The sequence below is a fragment of the Miniopterus schreibersii genome (genome assembly GCF_964146895.1).
Source record: "Miniopterus schreibersii genome assembly, chromosome: 18".
In the NCBI taxonomy this organism is placed as follows: Eukaryota; Metazoa; Chordata; class Mammalia; order Chiroptera; family Miniopteridae; genus Miniopterus; species Miniopterus schreibersii.
Genome location: NC_138121.1, coordinates 18,422,497 through 18,448,042, shown reverse-complemented (window position 1 = coordinate 18,448,042; position 25,546 = coordinate 18,422,497). Strand labels below are relative to the sequence as shown.

General features: G+C 54.4%; 1 protein-coding gene across 1 annotated transcript in view; it reads right to left on the bottom strand.

Moving 5' to 3' along the window:
* The window catches only part of VAC14 (VAC14 component of PIKFYVE complex), a 94,547-nt gene that overhangs the window by 8,504 nt on the left and 60,497 nt on the right, over positions 1–25,546 (bottom strand). Inside the window, exons 15-16 of the mRNA XM_081117607.1 lie at positions 1,618–1,792; positions 149–267 (exon numbers count right to left, since the gene is read on the bottom strand). Of these exons, the coding sequence (XP_080973733.1) occupies positions 149–267; positions 1,618–1,792 (294 nt within the window). The remainder of the gene's footprint in view (positions 1–148; positions 268–1,617; positions 1,793–25,546) is intronic.

Sequence of the window (25,546 nt, the reverse complement as noted above, 5' to 3'; positions counted from 1 at the left end):
AGGGCACCCACTGGGTCCTGATGCCACAGGCCTGGGGGCAGGCGTAGGCATGGGCAGGAGTGAGCAGGAGTATGGCCCAGCCCCGGGCGGGAAGGGAGCACCAGTCCTTTAGCAGCTGGACAGGAAGAACAGTGAAAGCAAAGGATACAACTTTTGGATGAGGTCGTAGGCGTGCTGGTAGTTCTGGGTGAGGAAGCAGAGGGACACCGTGGTGACGGGGTTGTGGCACCAGGAGCGGTACAGGCAGCAGAACAGGTCCTGGCTCTCCTGGGGGAGAGGTGTGAGTAGTGAATAGAGGCCGCCTCCTCCCCACCAGGGTCCATGTGGGGCCTGAGAGGGAAGGGACCTTTTGGACAGCCAGGAGCCAGCTCAGCACCCCCGCTGTTTGGCAGCCCAGCTGGGAACGTGCTGTCACAAAGGAAACGCTGACAGCTCCTCCTCAGACCCTGTCATTACTCCCGGCCCCACAGAGCCACGTGGTAGCAGGGACAGGGCCTGGTGGGGAGTGAGCCTGTCCTTTGTGCTGGCATTTCTGCTCTTGGCAAATAACAGCATTTGTCCTCTCTGGGACCCTGCGGTCCTGCAGCCTGTGGGTGGGGAGGATGTCCCCTGAAGCACCCGCCTCCCGTCCTCATGCGCCACATACCCTCCCTCCTCGGGGGCCCACCTTGCACTCGGAAACCAGCCCAGGAGTTGAACCCACATTAGGGGGAGCCCCTGCCCTGAGGAACATTCTTAAGGCCTCTGCGAATGTCTGAAAGGAACCACAGGAAGGAGGCAGGGGTGTGGCCTGGATCATTCTGAGCCTCTTGGCCCCAGATGCCCTCAGACCAGGCTTGGATGGCCTGAGGCTCCGAGAAGGGCTGAGCTGGGAAAGGGGGTGTGGAGGGTGGCCACGGCCCAGATTGGGGAACAAAACCCTTGGAGGCATCTGTAGCTCAGCCCCCATCCCCGGGTTGAACGGGACCTTGACTGTGGCCCCCAGAGCAGGATGGTAGGATGATGAGTGCCTCCCTGTCTCTGATCAGCCCTGGTGGGTCCTCACCCAAAGCCTGGGACAGGCAGCGCTGTGACACCCTGGCTTCCAAAAGGGTGCATTTCGAGACACGTGTGTAGCTGAGGGAGAGCAGGGCCAGGGCCAAGGAGGAAGGCAAAGAGAGCAGTAACCCCTGGTCTCCGCAGGGTGACAACCCACAGGCCTGACCCTGACAGGGTGGCAGTCCTCAGAGGGCATCACCCCATTGGGTCCTGCCCAGAACTGAACTCTGTGAAAGGGGGCAGTGCCAGGGTGGGAGTGGGTGTCAATGAATAGAAAAGGCATAGCCTTGGGTGGGTTAGGGAGGGCACGTGGACCCCAGAGTAGAGCACATAGCCTTCTGTGGGCAGAGACTTCTGCCCATAACTCAGCTCCAAGAAACCAGCTGTGACTCACTCCCACAGTGTCACTTAATGTAGCCAACCCAGGGGTATCTGTATTTTACACTGGACCAGGGAGATCTCCAATTTCATTCCGTCTCCTCCCCAAGAACCTCCTGGGGCTGAGGGGTGGGCCGGCACGGCGGAATGCCCATGCACACACAGGATGGCACTTGAGGCCAGAGCCCGTGGACACAGTACCAGTGTCTTCAGGTCCTTGAGCTGGTTTCTCAGCTGGAACAGCTCTGTGGAGGTGAGTAGGATGGTGTTGAGGGTGTGGACCATGGTCGAGGCGAACTTGAGGTCCTCCTCTCGGAGCAGGATGTCTGCCATCGAGTGGAAGATGTTCTCTGCGTTCAGCAGGAGGCAGAGCTGCCTGGAAAGCAAGCAAAGCAAAGGTTATGGAAACCTCTGGGCCTCACTTTGGAACCTCTCCCTGGTCTTTCAGCACCCTGAGGAAACCTGCTTTTTCCTGGGGCTGGTGTGGGGACTGTAGGGGAAGCTGGGCATTGTTCACAGTGGGCCTGGTTCCATGCCTCCCAAAACTGCTCACCTTGGCCCAGCAACTCCAGAGCCCCACAGACTGTCTTTATTCCCCAACTCTGTCCCAGGCCAAGGAGCACAGTTCTCAGAGAAACAGCAGGGCCTCTGGCGACCTTCCTGATCTCCCATGTACCACAGCACTCTCTGCCCCCTCCTAGCTTTACTCTTCTGGATGGACCTCATCTTCATCTGACAAATTCTCCATGTGCTGGTCACCTGTGTACGGACACCTGCAGTTCCCCACAAGGCCCCCTGGGGTCAGGAATTTGTGCAGTTCACGCTGCAGCTGCTGCCTGGAGAGGTACCTGCAGGTAGCTAGGGCTCAGAGGCACTTGTGGGATGAGCAAACCCTATAACATCCTGAGTTTTATCTTTGCTGTTCAGATGATGAAGTGCTGGCACAAGAAGGCGAAGTGACTTGACCAAGGTCATGGGATTAGTTAGGGTCACTTGTCCTTTCCACTGTCTCTTCTCTAGTGGGAGTCTTGGGGGGATAAGGCTTGGGGGGATAAGGTCACTGAACTCGAGGTAAACTCAGTATTATCAGGGACTGGTTTCCTGCTTCCCTCTAAATACCAGCCATGCTTTGGGGCAAGGCTAGAGAAGATTCTTCCCTGCACCGGGCCCCAAAAAATCCCAAACCACTAAGTGCAAACGGTGGACAGGCAGGCTCCAGCCTAGGCCCAGCTGGAACCAGCAGACTTGGGCAAGAAACCACCAGAGAAATCGAAACAGGGCTATTGGGGGGATGGGGTGGGGTGGGAGGGATGTGTGGGGAGGAAGAGCAGACTCCCAGGGCTCTGCCATCGCCTGGGGGCTCCCCTGCTTGCCTGGTGCTCCTGACCAGCTGTGTGACACAATGTCTATGCAACAATGTCTATACGTCCAACTGGAGGCAATACCTACCTGGACAATGGGGGTTACTCAGAGGGCAGCTGCCAAGACTAGTGACAACTTGTGTGGGGTGCACAGTATATGGTGAATGGGACCCCTGGTTGGGTAGCCACTGGTAACATGAGTTGGGGGACAGCCAGCTCACAGGAGAAAGCCTGGCCCATCAGCAGGGGACATACAGCACTTCCTGTCCCCTCCTGGTCCTCCCAGCCCTAGAAGAGCCCCGTCTCCAGGGCCATGGGTTAGAAATGCTCCAGAAGGGCAGACCGGGGAGGAAGGGGAACGTTCTGACAAATGGTCACAAATGCCCGTCGCCTGCAGCTGCTGCCGTCTCCATGACAGAGGCCAACAGCTGAGTCTGCTGCCAGGCAGCGCTCTCCAGGGACCACAGGCAAGTGGGACAGCTGGGGGGGGAGTGGAGGGACAGGCAAAGGGGGTGGTGATGAGGAGAAGAGAGTACCAAGGCCGCCTGCTGTCCCTAAGAACTGGGGAACATTGACGGTGCTAGAGAAGGTCAGGGATGGCAGAGGTTTTTGGAAACGCTCCTCTCTGGCCACCAATGACACTGTGCTCTGCCCCCCCATTTTCCTGCCACCGCTCCGATGGCTCCTCCTCTAGGGCCACGGCAGCTCTTTTGCTTGCTCTTTAGTCTGTGTCTCCTGGTGGCTGCATCTGGTCCCATAATTATTTTCAAAGCTGCCTCTAGATCAGTGGCTCCCACATGTGTCTCCAACCCCCACTGAGCTCTGGGTGGGACAGCCGCTTGTCTGGTGGACGTCCCTGCGTGGCTGCCCAACAGGCATTTCAAATTTGGCAGGGCTGCAGCACAACTCTTGGGCCCCCCAGCTGTCCCCATCTCAGGAAATGGCGTCACTGCCCACCCAGCTGCTCCAGCCCAAACCAGGGAGTCATCCTTGATCCCCTGGGCCCCAATGTTGGGTCCACTGCAAGCGAGGGCAGGGGGCTCTTCCCTCAGGGCACATCCTGCTCCCCTGGCCCTGTGTTAGCCACCCCTGCCCTGGGGTAAGTGTCAGCCATCTCTTGCCTGGTCAACTCCAAGGCTGGCTCCAGATCGGTCTCTGTCTCTTCTCTCACAGCCAGAATTCACCCTCCATGCACCAACTGGGGTGCTTCTGGCACTCTCCACTGCCTTCCTGCTGGGCCTAAATAAAATCCAGCTCCTCACCATGGCCCCAGAATCCCACACTTTCTGGCCGGTTCCTCGCCAACCTCAGCTCTTACACTTCCTCCTTTACTCATGACACCCTGGCCTCTGGTACCTTTTTCCCTTTCCTGCCCTCTGCCTGGCCTGGCAAACTCTGCTTAGGGACTGGCTTCTTCCAGCCATCCAGGTCTCAGCTCCAGCCAAGTCCTGGGTAAGGTCTCTCTCTATCCGATGCATTCCCTCCTCCCACCTGCCCTTCCTAAGGAAAGTCCTGTTTCTTTCCAAGCGGTTCTCATTACCCGACTCATCTGGGTGATGAACTTGTTTCCTAGGTTTCTGGCTGACTCTCCCACGAGAACTTGTCTGTGACCCTCGTGTCCCTCATACTAAGAAGGGGGCCTTGCACTCAGTAGCTGCTCAATAATTTCTGTTGAGCGTTACTGTGTGGAGGGGCCATGCTTATGCTGATCAAAGGTTTCGTGGACAGTCCTGCACGCATTCCTATGCTCAGCTCCACCCAGCACATCCCTACGCTCAGCTCCATCTAATACATCCCCTCTGCACATCCTGGGTAGGTCCCCTGTACTGTGTGCACTCTGGTCTGCAGAGTGTAGCTGCCATGAAGTTACATCTTCACCCCTGTCACCTAGGGCCTGGCTGCCCTGCCTAGGGAGGCTCGGGAGACCTCTTGCCAAGTCCTCATACAACCCTGGGCATGGGGCACTATAACCCCCATGCAGAGGATCCTGCACCAGTGACACCACCGAGCAGGGGGAGCAGGAAGGGAGGATCCAGACTCAGAAGAATCAACTTCCAGAACCTGAGCCCCTCTCCTTACTGCTCTGCCTCCTGGGTGCCTATTCTGAGTGGGCACCGGGGGCTGTCCCCACCTGGTGGGGCTGGCAGATGGCTACCATGCAGGGCTGCTGCATCATCACTTCTCTGTCAAGCCCTAGCTTGGCCTGAGCTGCCTGCCTGGCTCTCAAGCATAGCATCCATAATGGAACACAGCTTGTAGGCATTAAACATTTGCCCATGTTGTTAATACCCATATTAAAGTGCTACTCATGAGACAATGGCTTAGAAAATGCTTGCAGACCAGGCAGGGTGGTGGCGTGGGAGGGAATCTGGACGGGGTCTGGTAGGGCGCATCTTGCACATTCACCTGAGGGCTGGAGCTGGGCGGGGGTCCACATGTGTGTGCCTCAACCTCTTACACTCAGACTGAAGTCTGGGTTCGTGCCAGGGAGGAAACAGGTTTCTTTAGTCCCTCTGTCATATACCAAGGGCTCTCAGGTATATGCTTTGAAGCCCCAGGACCCAAGAGAGGGACCACCACTTTCCCTAATGGATTGAGAAGCTGCTGTCTCCTTTGGGGCAGGCTCAAAAGTGAAGTCCTACGCTGGGCCAGGGAAGGCCTCTGCAGCAGTGTCTGCCTGGGAGTGGCCACACCTGCCAGGACAGTGTGAGCTTCAAACACTAATACTGGCCAAGCATCCACTGTGCCATAGATTCCGGCCCCGAACGGCCACCAGCCTCAGTGCTGGCCACAGTGGAAGGTGCTCGCCCAAGTCCACACCTGGCACCCACCCACAGTCTCTGCTTTAGGTGACATATGGGCCAGACTGGGTGGGAGGAAGAAGGTGACAACTGGCTCCAGACTGGCCAGTCATGCCTGAGGCCATATGGCCTGGACTGGGCAGAAGAAGGCCTGCCCATGACACAACAGCTGGTCCCCGCCAGGCCAACGGGAGCCTGGTGCTCTCCTTTACCCCATCCTGGGGGTGGGAAAGGGGCCATACACTGCTTCTCCTCCAGGGACCCGGACAGGTCACCGACTTGGGCAAGGCCAAGTCTTGGCTCGGAGGACAGGACCTGCCCAGTGGCTCTGAGTTCCCACCTAGGCTGACTGTGGACAGGAGGAGGAGCTGCTGGACACTGCTCTCCAAGGGCACAAGGTGGGGGCTACTTCTGCCGCCAGCTGCTTATCCCCACCTGGTCAGCCCCTGCTGTCGCAGGTTTATCCTGTGGGCCCAGGCAGGGCACAAGGGACAGTTCCTCACTGAGGAAACCTGTCTTGGAAGTGGGGTGGCAAAAGGGGGATTGTGAGCAGTTCCTTTCAGGACACAACCCAGGGGCCTGGGGAAAGGCATGAAGGTGGGGTGGGGGGTAGTAGAGGGTGGGGACAGCCCAGGGTCCCCAGCAGGAGGATCAGGCCCAGCTGCAAGAGCAGAGGCCCCACAGTGAGGTGTGGGCTCCAGAGGCCTGAGAATGGGTGCCCTTCTTGGGGAGGAAGCATTCTGGCTCCCTGCCGCGCGGGCTCTGGGGAATCTGGATTCTGCCACGTGGCTTCAGAGATGATGTAACACTTCTTTCCATGACCCCACTTCCCTGTGCCCTCTGAAAACAGGACCAGCAGAGTCAGCATGGCCAGAAACAGCCTCTCCACCATCATTGCCAGCAGACCCTCCCCAGGTCCCTGGGCCACTTCCCTGTGCTGGTCTCCTGGGTACTCCTCGGCTCCATCACCAAGTAAGGGCATGGGGACACCCTGCCTGTACTGACACTGAGCTCAGAGCTAAGGGTTGCCCTCCTATCTCCTACCCCCTCGTTCCTTGGGCCTGGCCTTTCTAAGAGACAAAAGGCGTTCTCTGACCCCTGGCAGGGATGCCTGGGTGAGCACTCAGCTCAGAGGGCCCAGGAATGCCCCCCATCCCGGCGGCCCTCGGAGCCCCACTGGTGAGTCAGCCCAAGGCTCCTGGGCGGGGATGTGGAAAGGGCACCGATGGCTATAGAGAGCGGGAAAGTCATTTCCTCACAGGCTTGTTCCTTTCTTTACTGTCTCAAGCAATAATCTGACCACATTGATGGGTGGCCACCAGCACAGTGCACAGAAGAGCTGGCCTGGTGGGGAGAGACTCTGGACTCCAGCCCATCTGAATGGAAAGAGATGCCAATGTTGAGAGACTGGTGTAAAGGCTGGGGGTCCCCATATCCCACCCCCGATCTTTCCCAGTTGCTACTATAATATAGTCCAGTCCTGCTTCAACCCTTGCCTTCCTCTCAGTGCTCACTGCCCTGTGACAGAGAATTCAGAATTAGCCTCAGATGCCAAGTCCCAGGGTGGGCAGGCGTGCCCCAGCTCTCTAATGCCCCCACCTCCTGTGTGATCAAGGGGACGAGTCCTTCCTGGCTGGTCCAGACCCCCAGGAATTGTGCTGGGTTAGTGCCCCTGAGAGGCCGGCATGTGAAAGATTTCATTCGGTGCCTGCTGCTGGGCTGGGCCCAACAAATGGCTTCCCCTGGCTCAGGAAGGTCTATCTGCTACCTCCTTGAACTGCCCTAGACACTTACAGAAGGCCCCTGCTCCCATCTTACCCTCACCCAGTCCTTCATCAGGACCACCCACCCAGGCTGGTCCAGTTCCCCAGCCCTGCTGGGCCTGCAAGCTCAGCTCTTAGGTGGGTGGCGTGCACTGGGGGTGAGGATAGGTGGGAGGTTTGCTGGTCTGCCTTGCTCTCCTGCTGGCTGCTGCCTGCTCTGAATGTGACTGGCAGTCCTGGTTCATGCTTCTTCTCAGAGGCTGCAACTGGATGCTGCTTTGAGGAGAGCTCAGGCTGGGGTGGACTCCATGGCCCTATACAACCTGGCATCAGGGTTGGGCCCACCACGGGCGGGGGGGTTGGGGGGGCGGACAAGCTTTAGGCCTCTCTGGTCCAGACACCCAGGAGGGCAGGGCCAAGTCATTTCTGTTGCCCCTCCTGAGTGTTCCTGTTCAAGGTCCTCCCCTTCTCCCCTGAGCCTGGCCTCCTTCCTTCATCCATCCCCAGCTGCCTATTGCTCGTGTCCCGACCAGGCCAATACCGTGCACAGAGAGACAGGCCCTCACTTCCTCTCTCCTTTGGCCACTAGCTGGTGTCCATGTCCTCTCAGTAGTGCAAGGCCAATAGGACACAGGCTTTCCTGGGAGATGCCTGGAGTCTCACAGCTGTAACTCTGAAGGGTGGCTTAATGTCAAGTACAGAAAACACAGGGGCCCAGAGCCATTCCCACGGGAAAAGGACCCTCCTGGCCCTGCCTGACGGCTGGGGTGCTTCAGGAATTTACAAAGCAAGCAGCTTTCGGGTCAGTGTAACATTAGGATGGAGGAGGGAGGCGTGGTCTCCCATCTGAAGTTCAGAAAGCTCCAGCATTTCACTGAACCCTCCCCCGCCCCTCCTTCACTCCTCTTCCCTTCCAGCTCTCTGCTAAGTATGAAAATTGTAAATCTGTTTTATTTATTTCAATCAATCCTTGGCAGTGGGCCCCTCAGGGCAGAGGCAGCCATGGTAACCCTGCCAACTCATGCCTTAAAAATTCATTGTGTTTAATGCAGTCGATGTGTCTGATGCACTTAAAAGTTTTGGGGGGTAGGGTGGTGGGAGTGGGAGGAAGAGGCACAAGGACTTGTTTTTCTGGGTCATGCTAGGAGCTGGAGGAAAGGCGATGGAGGGCAGGGCGCGGCAGGATGGGGTGAGGCGGGGGGAGAGGAAGAAAGGGGTCTTTGGCCATTTAGCTCTCTGTCCCTCTGTTTAAGAGTGGCATGGCTGGACTGGACTCATCTGCAGATGTCCAAGGAAGGCCTCATTTAATGGGCAGGAGTGGCCAAGAAAACCAAAGGGTCTCATGGAGGCAGCGGGAGCTGAGGCCCCTAGGCCAAGCTAGCCCTTCTCTCCAGGTTTGGGGTTTGCTCTAGAGACCAAGGTGAGAGTGGGGCAGAGCCAGAGAAGTGAATGCTTTCTCTACCACCCAGGGTGGTCGGATGGACCTCCGTGCCATGTGACGGGCTCCGCCTGCTCCCCAGGACGGAAGCCATCTTCTATGCATGGCCCAGCTGACCTACTTGGGCTCATTTTCCATGTGCTATTATCATCAGCCTGGCCAAGGCTGTCCCTTGTCCACTCACAGGCACCATTCCAGCTCCTTTTGGACCTTTGCCCAAGCTGTCCCGGTCTCGACCCCTCGGAGGGCCTTTCACAGCTGTTGCTAGTTCCCCACCATCTCTGTCCCTAAGCTCTGCATGGCCCTCTACCCTCCTGAGCTCCATCTCCTGACACCTGGGTGCAGTGTGTCTCCTTTCCTGACCTAGGCTCCCTAAGGCAGAGGTATGGGAAACCCCAGGGCTGGGCCCCTGTGGACAACAGGGAGACCGATGCTTGTGGAATAGAAAATTAAACGCCAGGAGAGGCAAGGTGACCGGATCACTTTAGTCGTGGAATTCAGTTTGCACCGGCACTGCACGCTCAGTGGCCTGGGGAGCCAGGCAGCTTCTGAACCCCGCCTCAGGGTTTCTGCCCAGTGTCTGGTTCTGGTTGAAGCACTTGCAGAATTTGCAAGGAGGGTCTCTGAGGGGACTCAGCAGGTGTCTGATTCACAGATGAGGACCAGGTGTGTGCTCCACAAGAGGCTGTACTTTCTAGTCCACACAGAGATGTCCCAGAGCATGGCTGGATGGAGGTTAGATGGCAGGAGGCTGTGAGGACACCAGAAGACAGGCAGGGAAGACCCTGGGGACTTGGCTGAGGTGTGTTTGGCGCTGGAGGAAAAGGCAGTGTTGGGAGGACCAGGCCGGGGTGAGAAGACAACAGGGGAGGCAAACCCTCGGTAGGAAAGCCCACAGCTTCTGAGTGTGTCATCTGTTGGATACTCAGAGCAAATGAAGACAAAAGGATGGGCCACCAAGGGAAATCCTGTCTTCATGACAATCAACTCTAAGAAATGCCAATACACACCACGCCCTGAGAGCAGCTGGGCTCTGGCCTTCTGTCACAGGGATTTCCTTCCAGCTGAATCACCATTTCCTTCCCAACAATGGTCACACATAATAGACATCTGTGAGCGCTGCTTCCCCATCAGGCAAGTCGCATACTTCAAATCCTTTTAACACAGGCCAGGTCCCCTTTTAACAGAGAATGAGTGAAGCAGGTCAGAGCCTTGCCAAGGCCTCCGTCTGGTCAGCCCGACCTGGCACCCAAGCTCTCAGCTGCTGCCTCACCATCCACCCAGCTGGCGGGCTCCAGGGCCCACCAGGCACAGGGGCTCGGATGCACTTTTTCTGGAAGGGAGATGATTTGGGGGCACCCTGGCTACAGGTATCACTGGGTCTGCGGATGGACTGGAACCCGAGTTTCTCCAGAGCCTTCTGGTGGCTCCGAGGCAGCTTATCTGCAAACCAGCTCCTTCCACCTCATCCTCTCCCTAGGGCTGCCTCTGTGGGTGGCAGGCACTGACCACACCTGGTGGGACCCAGCTGACCTGTGCTCACACTTAGCTCTGCCCTGCTGGGGTGGTGGTTTTTTTCCAAGGGCTTGGGTGGGAGGCAGAATCTGGGAACTGCGCCCACAGCTCTGCAGCCATGACCCAAATTCAGACCTAGGGTTTGGGGTCAGGAAATCTATGGGGGTGACTCTAATCAGCAGGTTCCCAGGAACCTCTGCTAGGAGGCACAGCTCCTAAGTTTGGATCCAGGGGAAGGGGTTGATTTCAATTCCACTGCTTGTGACCTGAATCCAGGCCAATACTGCAAGGGACACAGCATCTCTGAGCCCTGCATGCCTGGGAGTCCCCTGGGTTGACCGTTAGAGAAGTGCAAACGAAACCTTTGTTCCCTTTGAACTCTATGCTCCCACCTTCCAAGAGGGGTTTCCTCCTAAGGATGCACTCAGTTTTCCCACTGTGGTGGCCCTGCCAGTACACAAACAATGCGGAAAGCTGTTTCCTGGCCCCACACCTGCCTGCCCAGCCATGCCCCTGCCAACTCCAGCCAGGCTCACAGAGGCCTTCAGAGATAGTATGCTCATGGGACTGAAGCCAAGGACTGGTCCAAGGACCCACAGCTGGGTCATAGTGGAGTTGAGTGCCAAGACTTGCTTTGTTCAGAGGGAAAGGGAGATCAACTCTCAGGCCAGACCTGTGCCCGCCAAGGACTCCTTATTGCCACCCTCACCTTATCAGCACTGGGATTCCTCAGGAGCCCAGTGCCTGGGCTTGTTTCCCCAGCCTGGGCTTGTCTCCCCAGCCTCCACGCCCTGGGGGAGGCGGCCCAGGCTTGTGGTGCTACCTTTGGCTTATGCTGCTCCTGCTGTTCTGGCTACATTTTTTACTTCCATGGAAGAGAATTGTCTCTGATTAGGGAGCTAGAATGATCTTTAGTCTGGGGGTTTTACACAATCTTGTGAACTGAGATTGTTTTCTGTAGCTCTTTACAAGTGCCCACTTAAAGGGCACTGAGATAAACCTGAGAAAACAGAATGGGAAGAGAAAGACTAATAGCCATTGCTGGTAACAAAGAGCAAATATCAGGGCAGCCTCACTGCTGAGTCTCAGGGAAAATAGTAGAAAGATCAGAGTGAAAGGGCTGGGAGGTGGAGGGGCTACAGCAGAAGTGATGGGACAAAGACAGCGGGACGTGGCTTCTTCAGTTCTTCAAGGCCAAATGAAAGGGAGTTTCTCTTATTCATACCCTCCTCCACTCCCTGCCAAGGGGCTGAAGACTTCCTCTTGTGATCAGTCATTTTTAGGGAATTTTAAGATGCGTGAAATGGGCTTTTCAACTCAATGTTCTTTTCCAGCCCAGGAAATCTTCACCAGATTAAATATATGAGAATGAGAAAGGGCCCCAGATGTGAGGTGCTCGTGGATGTCTCTCTGGGGAAAGTGTCCTGCAGCTGTCTGAGGGGTCTCAGTCCTGGTTACAGATGAGCCCCCACCCCTCAGCAGAGCTGGGCCAGGAAAGGGGCCTGCTGGGGAACAGCCATCCTGCCCCTGCCCCAGCATCACATGGTCACTGTCCACCCAGCAGACACTAGGCCACCACACAGAGAAATGGGTGATGGATGTGGCGGCCTTGACAAGGGACATAGACCCCTGAGCTACTCTGACGGGAGATTAGACAGCAGTGTCCAAACGTGTTCAGGATCCTGAGGGAAGAACACTCTGTCGAATGGCATGTGAGGGAGTGAAAACAAGGCAAGAACAATTCTGAGTCTAGAATCCTCTGCTGGAAAACCCACAACCACAACCAAAGCCAAATGGAGCTGTATATTTACAAACGCAAAGACAAAGTTTTGGAATTAAATACATGAAACTGAAAACAGGTTACTGTTGGGGGAGGAAGTGGTGGTTCAGGGTCTTTTACATTTTACACTATATTCTTCTGCATCATTTCAGTTTTTATCTTATATGGTTTAAGTTTTTTCAAAACAATAAATAATGTCTTTTAAAAATTTAGAATCCTCTCCGTTGTGAGATGATCTTGGACTCCCTCAAGGAGATCTCGGAGGCAGAGCAGGGAGCAGGGCTCGGGGAGGTGGCACCTCCCCAGAGGATGGCAGAGCCTCCCTCTCCGGGTGGGGCTGCTGCAGATTTGCAGATTTAACAATGGAAACTTGCATTTTACAAATGAGAGGATCAACAGCCGGGAAATGGTATTTTTAGCTACTGTGGCTCTTAGCTTCAAAGGCGTAGGTTTCATCTGAAACCAGGCAAACCTCCTACAAAGTCTGCCTGTTTGCAAGGAGTGATTAGCATAATACAAGCAGGAGGGGAGGCCTGGCTCCACTCTGAGGCAGGAGTGCCTACTCCAGGGGAGGCTTTCTCCTGAAATAGAATCGAGGAGAAGAGAAAAGTCTTCTCAATGGAGATGAAGCCCCTGTCTTCAATCAAAGCACAAAAGGTGTCTCACACCAAGGGCCTGGGCGTTAGCGGTGTGCTGGGGCCACACAGGCTGAGATCTGAGTCTCCAGACCATCGCAGCAGTACACCGGCGGCCACGCTTCTACGCTGCTATTTAAATCACTTTGCCTCCTGCAATCACCTTCTTCCAATGTTAAGTACAGAGGGTCCTGGGGCTGCCTTTCCAGATGCCCTTTGGAGGCGAGAGACAGCAGAGCCTAGTCTAGGCTGAGGAAGAGGGATGGACTTGGGAGACAGCAGGTGGGGACAGTCAGCAGGAGGACTCAGATGATGAAATCTCTAGGAGGCATCCTCCTGGGAGGCTGGAGGCCAAGTGAGGTCTCTGGGCCCTTGAGAGGCAGCACAGTTGGGGTGAGGACGCAGCAGCTCAGTGTCACCCTCTGTCTTCCCGAGCCCCCTTGGGCACTCACGCCCGTCCGGGTCTATCCATCCTGCCTCACTTTCTGGCCTCTCCTCTCAGGGCCCAGCTCCCTTGCTCTCTCCTGCCACTATGCCTGGCCTGTGGGCATATCTCTGATGGCTGTCTTTTCTCTCCTAGAACCCCGTTAGCTGGCTTGGGAAGACTGAACATGTGAAGAGAAGCTTGAACTTTTCTCCAAATACCACAAAAATGAAATGAAAGCTGCAACCTTCCAAGAGCTATAATTACAGATACTCATCTCGGGAGCTGAGCTGGAGACAGATCTCAGTGGGCAGCTGCTCTATCACACCAGGCCCTGAGCCCCAGCCTGGGGGGAGTGTGACCTTGGGCTGCGGGGGTGGGGCCAGGGGAGAAAGTGGTGGTGTGGTTGCTATTTCAGGCATCACTGGCGGGAGCAGAGGGACTGGAGGGGGCGGAGAAATGAAGTAGCAGCCTGTTCTCCATGGCCCCTCCCCTTAGGGTCCCTAAGGCAGTAAGATCACAAGTCTTCCTGTGGAGGGTCAGGGGACTGGGAAATCCTCACAGATGGGGGTGCACAGCTGAAGATCTGAGAAACCAATTACCATGCTACTGGGGGGCCAGAAGAAGCTGGAGGGATTGGATCAGGGCAGCCGCTCAGGCTTCAAGTGCAGGAAGGAAGTGAGGTAACTCCAGGAACTGCCAACTGTTAGGGATGGAGGTGGGTGGGTGGGAGTGGATCTCCTTCAGGAAAGGGGCTTAGATATGTCAGGAGGGAGGGGCTCAGCTCATGGAGGAAGGAAAAACTGACTTCCCAGGAGAAACGAACTGATAAGGCGAGCCAGCTGAATTCCCAGGCACCTGGAATGTACTGGCTGAAAACAGTGTCCCCTAACAAGTCAGGACAGGGATGTCTGGGTGTTGAAAAGGTTTTAAACTTAGTCTAGATTATCTGCTCAAAGTGATGGTCCCACCCCCACTGTGAGCCGTGGGCCCCCTTTCCCTTTGTCCACTAGAAGTTCTGGGAGGAAGCAGGGTGCTGAACTTTGGGGCCCCCACCTCAGGCGAGGCCTTGCACATACTCCCAGTTCCCTTCTGGCTGGGGAGGTGGGGGCTCAGCGCCATTCTGAAGGTGCCAAGGTTGCTACATGTGAGCAGTTCCTCCTCTCAGGGCCTTGTGCATGCCCACAACAGGTGGAGTTTGTGACCCTGGTCAGGCCCTTCAGTGGTTCACTGGGCTCCTCAGGGCTGCTTGTGAGGCAGCCAGGGTCCCGGTCCCAGTGCCCTGGGGTGCTGGGCCCTGGCCTATGAGCTTCTGCGCAGACTGCTCACTAGTCAGAAACACCTTGTTCTCCCCACCCCACCCCCAGCTAGTTCCTAGTATCTTTCCTGGCTGGGCTTAAACAGCCTCTTTCCAGAACCTTTCCGGGACCTCTCTCTTCATCAGGGCTGGGCCCTCCCCCATCCCATCTGCTCCCTAGAGCAACATCACGCTTCAGTATCACTGCCTTTGTGACTGTCCCTGCCCACTGTGGTGTTGCTGCCGGTGGGCACCGGGACAGGTCTGCTCAATGACAAATGGCACTTCCTGGCCCTCCCTAGGCCAGCACAGCTGCAGCCCCTTCCGGAGGGGCTGGGGAGACTCTTATCTATCCTCACAGGGGAGGGGCCGAGCCCCTGCTCCCAGCAGTTCCATTCTCAGAGACCACTGACTCTTGGCTGGCCTGACAGCTGTGGCCTAATTTCCAGGGCTATGCCCAGGCTCCTTATTTTTACCCACTGGTATTTTTCATTCCTGATGCATGGGGGATGGAGACGGTTTCGGGATGGGGGAGGTGTGGACAAGTGGAAGAGATGAGCACCAGAGGACTGGAGGAGTCAGGCAGCCGGGAAGGGAATGTGCCAAGAGGGAAAGGGATGGGGGTGAAGAGGGCCAAATGGATTGAAAAAAAAAATTAAAAAAGAAAAAAACCCCAAACCCCACCTCCTTGATTTTCCTCAGTAAGCATTTTCAACAAGGTCACAAATGCACTGGCTCTATAGATGTTTTTGGCTCCAAACCACATTTCAGGCAGCCTTTAAAAGCCAATTCTTGGCGTAGTTTCAGCTGAGCCTGAGGAGAGGGAAAACTAGGGCACTTCTATGCTCTGAGAAACATGGGATCCAGGTCACAGCTTTCTGTCTCTGCTGAGGCTGTGAGCACCTGCCTTCCTGCAGGACCAAACCTGAGCACCCCACCCCCCACCCCACCCCATTTCCTCCAGAGCACAGATCACAACACTGGGATGCACATTTCTACTCACTTGTCACCTATCTGCCTGTGTCACTAGACTGCCACCTTGGTGAAGGCAGGAACCAGCTTTTGGTCCTGTGTGTGCCCGTGGGCCTGACACGCCGCAGGTGCTCCAGGAAGAGTCACAGAACGTACCCTGTGGGGACTGAATCTTTCCTCTACAAAGCTCCTGTCACACCTGAGTGCTGTCTGTGGATGGTGGCGATGGCGCAGGTCTGCCTAGCCCAGACTGCTGCACAAAGGCAGCATGTAGTAAATTCTTACAAGAAAAAAATCAGAGTCAGTTTCCTCCCTGTGTGAAAGAACTCAGCTGACTCTTAAGGTCCCTTTTCTGGCCGCTCTGAACTGAGCCTAAAATCCAGAAGAGACTCTCCTGGTCTCCAATTGAGGCCCAGAGCTCTAAGCAGCCCTGTGTTTAACTCCCAACTCCACACTCCAAGACACAGCAGACAACGGCTAGTCTCTGGCAAGGTGCAATTTACAAACAGAAAGAAGCCATGGGGATGCTGCCCCGCTCCCCACCCCCATGGCAGTCTCTGGGAAGGTCTAGAGTTAACTCCCCCTTCATGGAGGGATGGAGGATTTGGCTGCTTGAGAGTGGAGGGGGTATCACTCCTCTGCCACCGCCACAGTGGGCCCTTGGTGGGGCCTGCTTCACTTCCCCCTTTCGTCAGCATTTGAACTGAGACCACAAAGTGGATGCCGGTTGGGTCTTCCTCCCCACTGTCCGTGGCCTGGGATTCTGGCTCCAGAACTGTGATTTCCCACGAACAACTGCTGCTCCTCCTGTGTCTGAGGGTGGGCACATGACCCTATCCTGGACAATCAGGGCATGGCATTCTCTGGACACAGTGACAGGTCCACTGAGACTCCAGTCCAGGTCTGCTACAGAGGCTGGGATGCTGAGGGACAGGACTGACCCAGAGCTACTGGTGTCTCTCGTGCCACAGGCGGCCTGCCTGCCCAGATGGGTCGATAGAGGGGCAAGAGCTAGCTGGGGAGGTAGACCAAGTCCTGAGGGCCCTTGTTGCACACTTTTAGTTTTGAACGAGCCAGTCCTTGTCCCTGATTGAACACTACCTTTACTTATTTATCAACATAAGGGTGAGAACTGTTTTTTACGTGTGTGTGTTTTTGGTCACATGCCATCAAGAGTCCTGACTGGGCAGCTCTGAGCAGGGCTGCGGGGAGACAGAAGAAGGGAGGACACCTGGGGTCAAGTCTTAGTTTGCTCAATGCTTTCCTTCTTACCATTCCCTAGAAAACAAAAGAAAGTGAGTGTCAACCCCAGAATATCTGCTTCTCAGGAGCTGAGCCTGAGGCTGCCTCAGAGGGAGCGAGGGGCTGGGAAGGGGAAGAAGGGGGACCAGGCTTAGCTGAGACCACTGGCCCACCCACCTCCTGGGCTGCCCTTCTCTTGACACTGGAGAGAGATGGTGGATGCTGCTTATCACAAGGACCATCACAGTCACTACTGGCACTCACTGTACAGTTACCAGGTGTCAGACTTTTCCAAGCACATTTTTGTTATGTCACTTAACCCTCCCGAGGATGAGCAGGAGATCATGATAATCACTGTCTTCATTTTCCATGTAAGAAAACTGCTCAGGAAGGCAGCCGCATGGCAGGACCCTGTGGCTCACTGATCAGCATCTCTTTCCCTTTCTCCTGGGACAGCAGCCCCTGTGCTCTGGAGAGCTGTTGGTCCCACTCCATATGGGCTTCACTTGGGGCTGCTGTGACCCTGTGTGAGCCAATCAGAGCTTCCCCCAGAGCATCACCTAGAGGGATGTAACGGCCATGTGACGCAGTGGCCATGTCTCTGTCACTTGTAGAAACCAAAACAACAAGGCTGACCTCAAACAATGGTCAGAAGCGAGACGGCGCCACAGAGAAATGCTGAGTTCCTGGATCTTGCTGCCCTTGGCCTTGGTTTGGCTACATAGGCCAGTCAAGGCCCCTTGCTCATTCTGGTGCCTTTGACTTGGGTTCTTGCCTCCTGCCACCCAAACCGTGCTGACCAACATAGTTAGATTATGGTTCCCAGCTCCAGGTTGCAGACCATTGCTGGCCTCTCTGCACCAGTGCCCCTGGGATTCAGTCGGATGGGGGTGGAGGGTAGCTAGGAATGTTTGTTTTTTACAAAGCATAAGCAGCTTGAACTAGGTGACCTCCAACACCCTGTCCAAAGCTGAGAATAATGACTCCGGGTTTTAGGTGGGTTATACTCAGTGTCTAGCTCACTGGGAATGCTTAACAAATACCAACCAGAATCAGGCAGTTTTATGGTTAGTCTCGTGAGCTCCTAATCCCCTGGAAAAGCACCACAAAACATAAATATGCTAACTGTACAGGAAAACTGGTCACCTGGACTGCGTTAAAAATAAAGAACTCCTAGTCATCAAAATATACCATTTAGGGAGCACTCAAGAGTAGGAGAAGATAATTACAGTATATACATCTGAGAAAGACTTGAATTCAGAATATAGAAAGAACCTCCACAAATCAATGAGAAAAACAATGAAAACCCAACGGGAAATGATGTGAACAGGATCATCACAAAAGAGGATATCCAAAAGGCCAATTAGCAATGAGACATTCTTCAACTTCATTAATCTTTGGGAAAATGCAAATTAAAACCACAAGGTGATACCAGCACACACCTACCAGAACGGCTAAAATCAAAGCCGGACGATTCCAAGGGTTGGCGAAGATGGGAGCAGCTGGACTCACACTCTCTGATGGGAGTGGAATTGGTGCAGCTACTTCGGATGATATCTACTAACGCTAAACATATGTATGGTCTCTGATCCAGCAATTCCTAAGTCTACATCTAAAAGAAACATATGTATATGTTCACCAAAAGACATTCATAATAGTGCCAAACTGAAAATAACCCAAATGCCCATTAATAGCAGAAAAGGTAAATGAATAGTGCTATCTTCATACAGTGGAATACTCTATAGAAATATGAACTATTGCTACATCTAACATCAATGAATCTCACAAACATAAGGTGGGTCAAAAGAAGCCAGACTTTGTACAAGAGTACAAACTGTATGATTCCACTTACATAAAATTCAAAACCAGGTGAAATGAACCTAGTAGTCAGGACAGTGGCTCCTGTGGGAGGAGGGCAGGGCAGTAACTGGGAAGTGACATGGAAGGGACCTCTGGGTGCTCCACTTCTTGATCCGAGTGCTCCTAACATGGGTGTAGACAATTAGCAAGAACTAAATAGCCACTAAATGGCTACTGAACTGTAGCACCCCTATGATTTGTACATTTTTAAACAGTATGCTCTGTAGGGAAAATTTACATTAAAAAAAGGCATCACAGGCATTGAGGCAGGGGAGGGAAGCAAAGCTGCCACCTTGCCCTGATCAGGAAAAGGAAAGACGACAGATCTGAGGCCCTGAAGTAAAAGCATTAGGTGGTTAAGAAAGGGAGGAAGAGGGCTTTACCAAAGAGATGGCAAAATCAAGCAGAAAACAAGCCTGAACTTCTGAGTGCACAGCAGAGCTTCTGAGACACACTCTCCTCTGAAGCAACATGAAGGGCTGGGAGTCCTGTCTGCCGACAGCTCTTCCTTCACAAGGAAGGACTGGATACGCAGACAGCAGGGCTGGGGCAGAGCGGCGGGCCCACCCAGGGCCATGAGTTTACCAACAACAGGGATGGGGGTGAAGTGGAGACACGGGTGCCACTGTCGGGATAAAGAAAATACTCTCTGGTGGAAAAACAAGGAGGCTCAGAGGGCCCCAAATTTGGGAAACTAGTCTTGTGTGACAGCTGGAGCTGGGGCATGTGACTACAGTACATGCTGGGGGTGGGGCATGAAGTGCCCGTTCTGAAGAAATGGAGAAAGAGATGTAAAACTTAGCGCTTAGGAAAGCAGCATCCGAAAGGAAAGAGAGAAGTGAAGCTCAGAGCAGCACAGGACGCTCGGTGGAGAACCCAGGGAAAGTGAGAGATGATCTGGAGTGCACTTGAAACCCAACGTGGATTGATGGGAGCGACTGATAAACCAGAAGGAGAAACAAATAATCTGGGAGGAAGGAGGGGGTGAGACGCATCCTTTTGAACAAGAGTCAAATTGGAGGTTTAGACCAAGAAAGGCATTCACCGTCCCAGTGCCAGGCAGTTCTGATGACATTATGTCATCTAAGCACAGACCGGAAGCAGGCCGGGGTAATGGACAGAGGAGTCTGGAGAGCCAGGGGCCTAGAGGGAGACGGGGAAGGACACACGGTTACTCAGCGTTTCACTTCTGCCTCAGAGGTGGCAACCAGCAGGATGAGCCCTGGTAGAGGAGGTCACACCAGGACGGGTCTTGTGGGGATTTTGTGTGGCGAATGACCCTGGGTGAAACGGAGATGCCAGGAGAGAGCACAGCTTCTTTCCAACGAGGGCTGAGGAAAAGCAAAGCCCAGACTGGAAACTGGGCAGTTTTCCCAAATGGTCTCTACCACCAGTCTGGGAGATGACCAAGAACCTCAGCTCTGGGTCTCTGGATGGCGACACAGCTCCTATGTAGAGCATGTCCCAGCACCACCGGTCACATCCCCAGACCTGGGGTGTGGGAGTTGGGGGCAGGTGCTCTGGTGCTGCAGGGGAATTAAAACAAAGCTCTCCTGGGAGCTGAAGCTGCAAACTTTTCAAGAAAGCTCCATCATCCACTTCAGGTCCCGAGAGACTTTCAGTGGGACCAAGGTTGCCCCAGGCCAGGGTCCTCCAAGGCTCAACCATGGTTTACGCTCAGAGACAGGAACTGTGTGGAAGGGGCAGCTGGGCTGGATAGCCTTTGGCAAACTGCATGTGATAGACCCCTCTGTGTATTTTTCTGAAGGCAGAGTGTGTGTGTGTGTGTGTGTGTGTGTGTGTGTGAGAGTGTGTGATCTTTGTGGCTATCTGCTAAAAGAAACCACTTGTGGGGCAAACACAGGGATGCACAGGACTGCCTGAGGATACCTAAGCTTAAGTGATACAGGATGAAAGAGCTTCCTGAGGAACACATCCTTCAGCAGATGAGCAGGACACATTCTGTAACTGCTGCTCCAGAGGAGTTTACGGGCACTTTTAAAACTAAGGACGCCTCTTTGTCTGTCCTGGCTCAGAGGAAGCCCGACCCCAGGGAGGCAGGGGGATAGAAATGACTTCTAGGGACCGATTCCAAACCTGCTGCTGGCTGGTTAAGATGCGACAATATGATACCCATCAGCTACTTGCTAATTCACTAAGCCATCTAACTTACCAAGGTCAAAACTGTTAGTTTCCTGGCATCCTTAGGTAAAATATAAACAAATCTAGAGGACTGCAGATTCCATCCAGAAACACCTCCTCAAACTTCAGAAGAAAATTCATTATCAAGTTCTTAGCCCCTGGCAACAGTTTCTGACAATCACCCTCAGGCCCTGCTGGCTCTCTGAGCCATGGGCTGGAGAGCTGATGGTTTTTAATCACCTACACATTTATTTTTTTATTATTGACAGTATGACAGATGTCTCCCATTTTCTCCCTTTCTGCCCCCTTCCACCCAACCCCTGCCCCACTCCAGGTCTTCCACATGCTATTGTCTGTGTCCATAGGTTATTCATATATGTATATATGTTCTTTGGTTAATCTCTTCCTGTCCCCTCCCCCTAGTTCTCCCCTCCCTCCACCACACTGAGGTCTGTTATTCTGTTCCATGTATCCATACCTCTGGCCCCATTTTGTTGGGCAGTTTATTTTGTTCTTTAGATTCCACTTATAAGTGAGATCATGTGCTATTTGTCTTTCTCTAACTGGCTTACTTCACTTAGTATAATACTCTCCAGGTCTATCCATGCTGTCTTAAAGTGTAAGATTTTCTTCTTTTTAATAGCTGCACAGTATTCCATTGTGTAAATGTACCACAGCTTTTTTATCCACTCATCTACTGATGGGCACTTGGGCTGCTTCCAGAACTTAGCTATTGTAAATAATACAGCTACACATTTTAATCAGAGGCTGGAGAGAGCCTAGCAGGAACCAGCACCTATGTGATAAGGAGTCCAAAAGGCATGCTTGTGCAGTGGGCATGGAATGGTTCCTGAGTCCTTACTCACACCATAGGGGCTTCAGGATGCTAGGGCAAAGGGCTGGCTGTGTGGGAGGAGGGCTGCTTGGGTTACATGGCCTCCTCCTGCCAAGTTCACCTGTGACTTCTAACCTCCCGCAAGCCCTGCTCCGAGTGAGTGGACTCTTGGCTTCCTTCCAGCTCCCCCATCACAGGGACCCAGGAGGATGCTTGAAACATGGGGACACTTCCCTCTAAAGCTCCGCAAACTTCCAGAGCACACTATGCAGGGCTCCCTCTGGCTAGTACCCCTCCCCTGCCCCCCCTTAAACCTAATTAATTCCAGCCCAGCCTAGCAAGGGCTCAACACGTTTCCATTTTCCAGAAGAAAACATCACTTCTGCAGGGAGGACCAGTGTGGATGACAGTGGGCTCTACAGGGACAGTGTGGGGACTGCTTGGAGGAGGCAGAGCAAAGCCACTGGCTTGTCTCCAGCCCTCCCTGTCACCCCTGGGTCACAGATGGTTCTGTGAGGTGCTGAGAGGCTGGTACTTTGCCATGGATTAGGGGACAATGGAAACAAGAGTGGGCTGGGCTCTCTGAATTTTGCCCTTCTCAAGGACATCTTTCTATCTTTGGGGGCAGGACTCTTTCTCTGGTGTGTCAGATTGTGCCTGCCATTCATTCCCTCAGCGCTGTCCCCAATTAGGAGATCAGAGCCAAGGGCTGGTGGTACAAAGTAGCTTCTGCCACATACTTCCTTTGCTGTCCTGCATTTCAACAAAAGCACCCCAGCCCTGGCTCCGGGGGGCAGGGGTAGGGGAATGACTGTGGAAAGCTCCTGAAGATTCACATGAGGAGCTGCGCAGACTGACCTGAAGTCAGCAAGAGAAGCTTCTTCTGAGAGGGACATAGGACACTCCTTGGAAGAATTCCTCCAGTCCTGTTCAATGTCCCGTCTCATTGGCCTCAGCTGAGGGCCCACTAATATGGTCACAAACTAATGAAAGATCAAAACCCGCCTGCATTCTGGGTAGATAGACTTAGGTTGGCATATGTTTGTCATAGTAATTTATTTTTATTCTGAGGAATAAAAGGAAGAGATTCAAGTGGGACCTCTTAGAAGCCCTCTGCTGTAGACTTGGGGCCAGAGGAGAAGTGTCCTTTTCTCAAATGCCACTGAACCAGGGACCTGGGTCTTGCCACTTTACTCTGATCCATCTTCTATTAGCATCGGCACAGTGGGCTCTTGGGGGCCTGGCCAATGCCCCCAGGGCAGGTAAGGTGGCTCATATAAAGGCAGACAGGGTAAAGGGGATGCACACAACGTCAACGGACTCCAGAGGCCGGGAGGCGATAGAGAGTGAGGAGAGTCAGGCAGATTAGCTGGTGTGGGCTGCCCCAGCCACAGTGGCCATTTGGCCTCAGCCAAGGGCTCGTCTCACAAGCAGAATACACAAGGACAGCAAAGTGGAATTTCCCAATTACAGCATGAAAGAGAGCTTCTTCTCTGGAGGCCCCCCCCACCCAGCCCCTGCAATTAAAAACAAGTCCAGTTTCCAGTGGCTTCCGAGGCCTTGGCTCCCCTGCCCCACCACCCACCTCAGCGGCCAATCAATTCCCCACTCCACCGACCCCAACACAGGGCTCTTATACAAACCCTGGGGAGGGGGGTGGGGAGGCCTGGGTCTCATGGAAGAAGCCTCATGACTGCCCCCTCCTCTCTCACTTGGGCCCCTGGCCCATGCTCTTCAAACACTCGCCTCATCTTAGGGGCACCTCTTTTCCCAGGGAGGGTGCTTGGGACCTCGTCCACCATCAACTGGGCTGAGCCTTAAGTTCACAGCACAGTTGCTCGTTAAAAAGAAAGCATTCTCTGGCCAGCCCTCTTTGCTGGCAGGGAGGAAGGGGCTCAGCTGATTAAGGCGGAGGGCGCCTGGCCAGAGGGCCATCTTGGCCGGCAGAGAGAGGCGTCGTCCGCCCCGCTCCCTTCCCAGCACAGAAGCAGGCCTTGTAAAGACCCAGCTGCTGGATTATGCTGGAGTTCATATCACAGTTTATCAAAGAAGCTGCGCTTTCTCCCTCCTCGCCTTTAATACTGAGTATAAGTGGACCAGTTCATGGGAAAACAAGGCCTGCGCTTGTCCTGCGTGTACTGGCGTGGAGGGTGGGAAGAGGCTGGGAGAGGGAAATAAATGTACACGAACACCCACCCTGGGCAGAGTTGTTCTAATGGGGCCGGGCTGGGCCGCTGGTGGATGCCCTGGGTGCTGGGGCAGCAAGCCTGGTGCACCAGAGCCAGCTGTTGGCACAGAAGGTTCAATTATTCACCCTCTCGAGTCCGGTTTCCCCTCCCCACAGACCACCATGGGAGGCCGAGGCCACATCGTGAGGCGGAACAACAGCTCCCCTTTATCAAGCTGTGCCGAGAGCTGGAACATGCTCGGTCTTACGTAACCCTCTCAGCAAACGGCAGGCAGCACTATCGTCTTCGTCTCACAGGCAAAGCAAAACAGGTTTGGAAACGGGTCACAGAGTTAAAAACTGGAGGACCTGAGATTCGAACCCAAGTCTGTTCCACTCCAGAAGCTCCCCTCTTAATTCTGCCCTGAGGGCCTGTGGGGGGCCCATCTGCCACACGCCTGTGGAGTCCTGGGGAGGGTGTGGGTGCAGGCAGGGGTGGGGGGTGCCTGGCACCAGCCTGCTCTTAGCACCCCCTAATCCTCTCCTCATCTTCCCTCCATATGTGGACTTGTGAGCAGTTCCCATGAAGTCTGGCTGAGATGAGGTTTTGAAGCGACTGGCTCCCCCAAACTCAATGTGCATCTACATCGTTATGTTCACCAGATAACAAGGCCATTTGGATCCAGAGAGGATGTTCAACCCATCCAGGGGCGTGGCTGGAGTTCGGGCCCCACTCCCACCCCCCACCCCCCCGAGGTGCAGCCTGGGAAAGCTATATGGGGGAGAGGAAATGCTCCAGGTCCCGAGGGAAATCAGGCATCTTCCTCCATGCCAAGACCCCCCACCAGATGTCTGTCTCCAAGGCCTCCAGATGCCTTCGCCCTAGACATGGCAGCCGCTCCTGGACCTGGAGCTAAACATACTACTACAGAAACCGCCAGAAGAATCTCTGTCCTTTTTTTCTCAATGATCAATCTTGGGGGTTGAGAAGAGCAACTTATAGTTTGCGTAACACCTGGAGGGTTTAATCATTTACTGTGTTTCTTATCAGGCCTGTGGTTCATCTCAGTAGTCTGCAAGCACCATTATTACACTCCTCTTTACAACCCTCAGCAGAACATAGGAAATGAAATGAGAAGCCTGCAGGGAGGCTGACACTCCCGGGGGCTCATCCCTAGCAATCTCTGCTGAAGGGCCCCAGCCCCCTGACAGCAGGAAGGGGGAGGAAAGCACACCTTCAAGGCCTCCTCTACATTTGACACTGCGCTGTGGGTGCCCTGAGAATGCAGGACTGTTACCTGGGCTGGCCGGCTGTGGCCTGGCACACTAGCTTAATAGGCAGCAGGATCATGGGTCTGGTGCAGCCTAGAGGAAGCAGGGCCAGGTGGCTGTCGGCTTTAACACGTACTGACAGGTGCTGGTGCTGCGTGAAGTAATGGCAGGCTGGACAAATGGAGCAAAGGACTAAGAGGGACAACATGTGTGAGGGGCCCAGCCACAAGGTTCCTTTTGTCTCAGCCCTGGTTCTTTGTGCGAGTGCCAAGGGCGAGGAGACCTCTGAGGCTGTGTGGGGTGGGAGGGAGGCCAGCTGGATGCCCATGAGGCCCAAGTGTGGTCCATGAGGGTTGTGTGCCCTGAAACAGTGAATGATCACCATGCTGGATATACTGAGCCCCCAGTGGACCAGGAGGAAGGTGCTGGTGCTCCTCTGAGAAGCTGCGCCCCAACTGGTCTTGGCTCTCAGGTTGTATAGGACTCCCCCACCCAAGGCACTGGACTCAGCACTCTCTCACAGAAGGAATAAAGTGGCAGCTATGGAATTAGCAGAGTGCAAGGGTCTGTAGTCCAGCTTTGACGAAGCCGGATGGGTATATGGTTTCCTCTCATTTCCTTTCTGC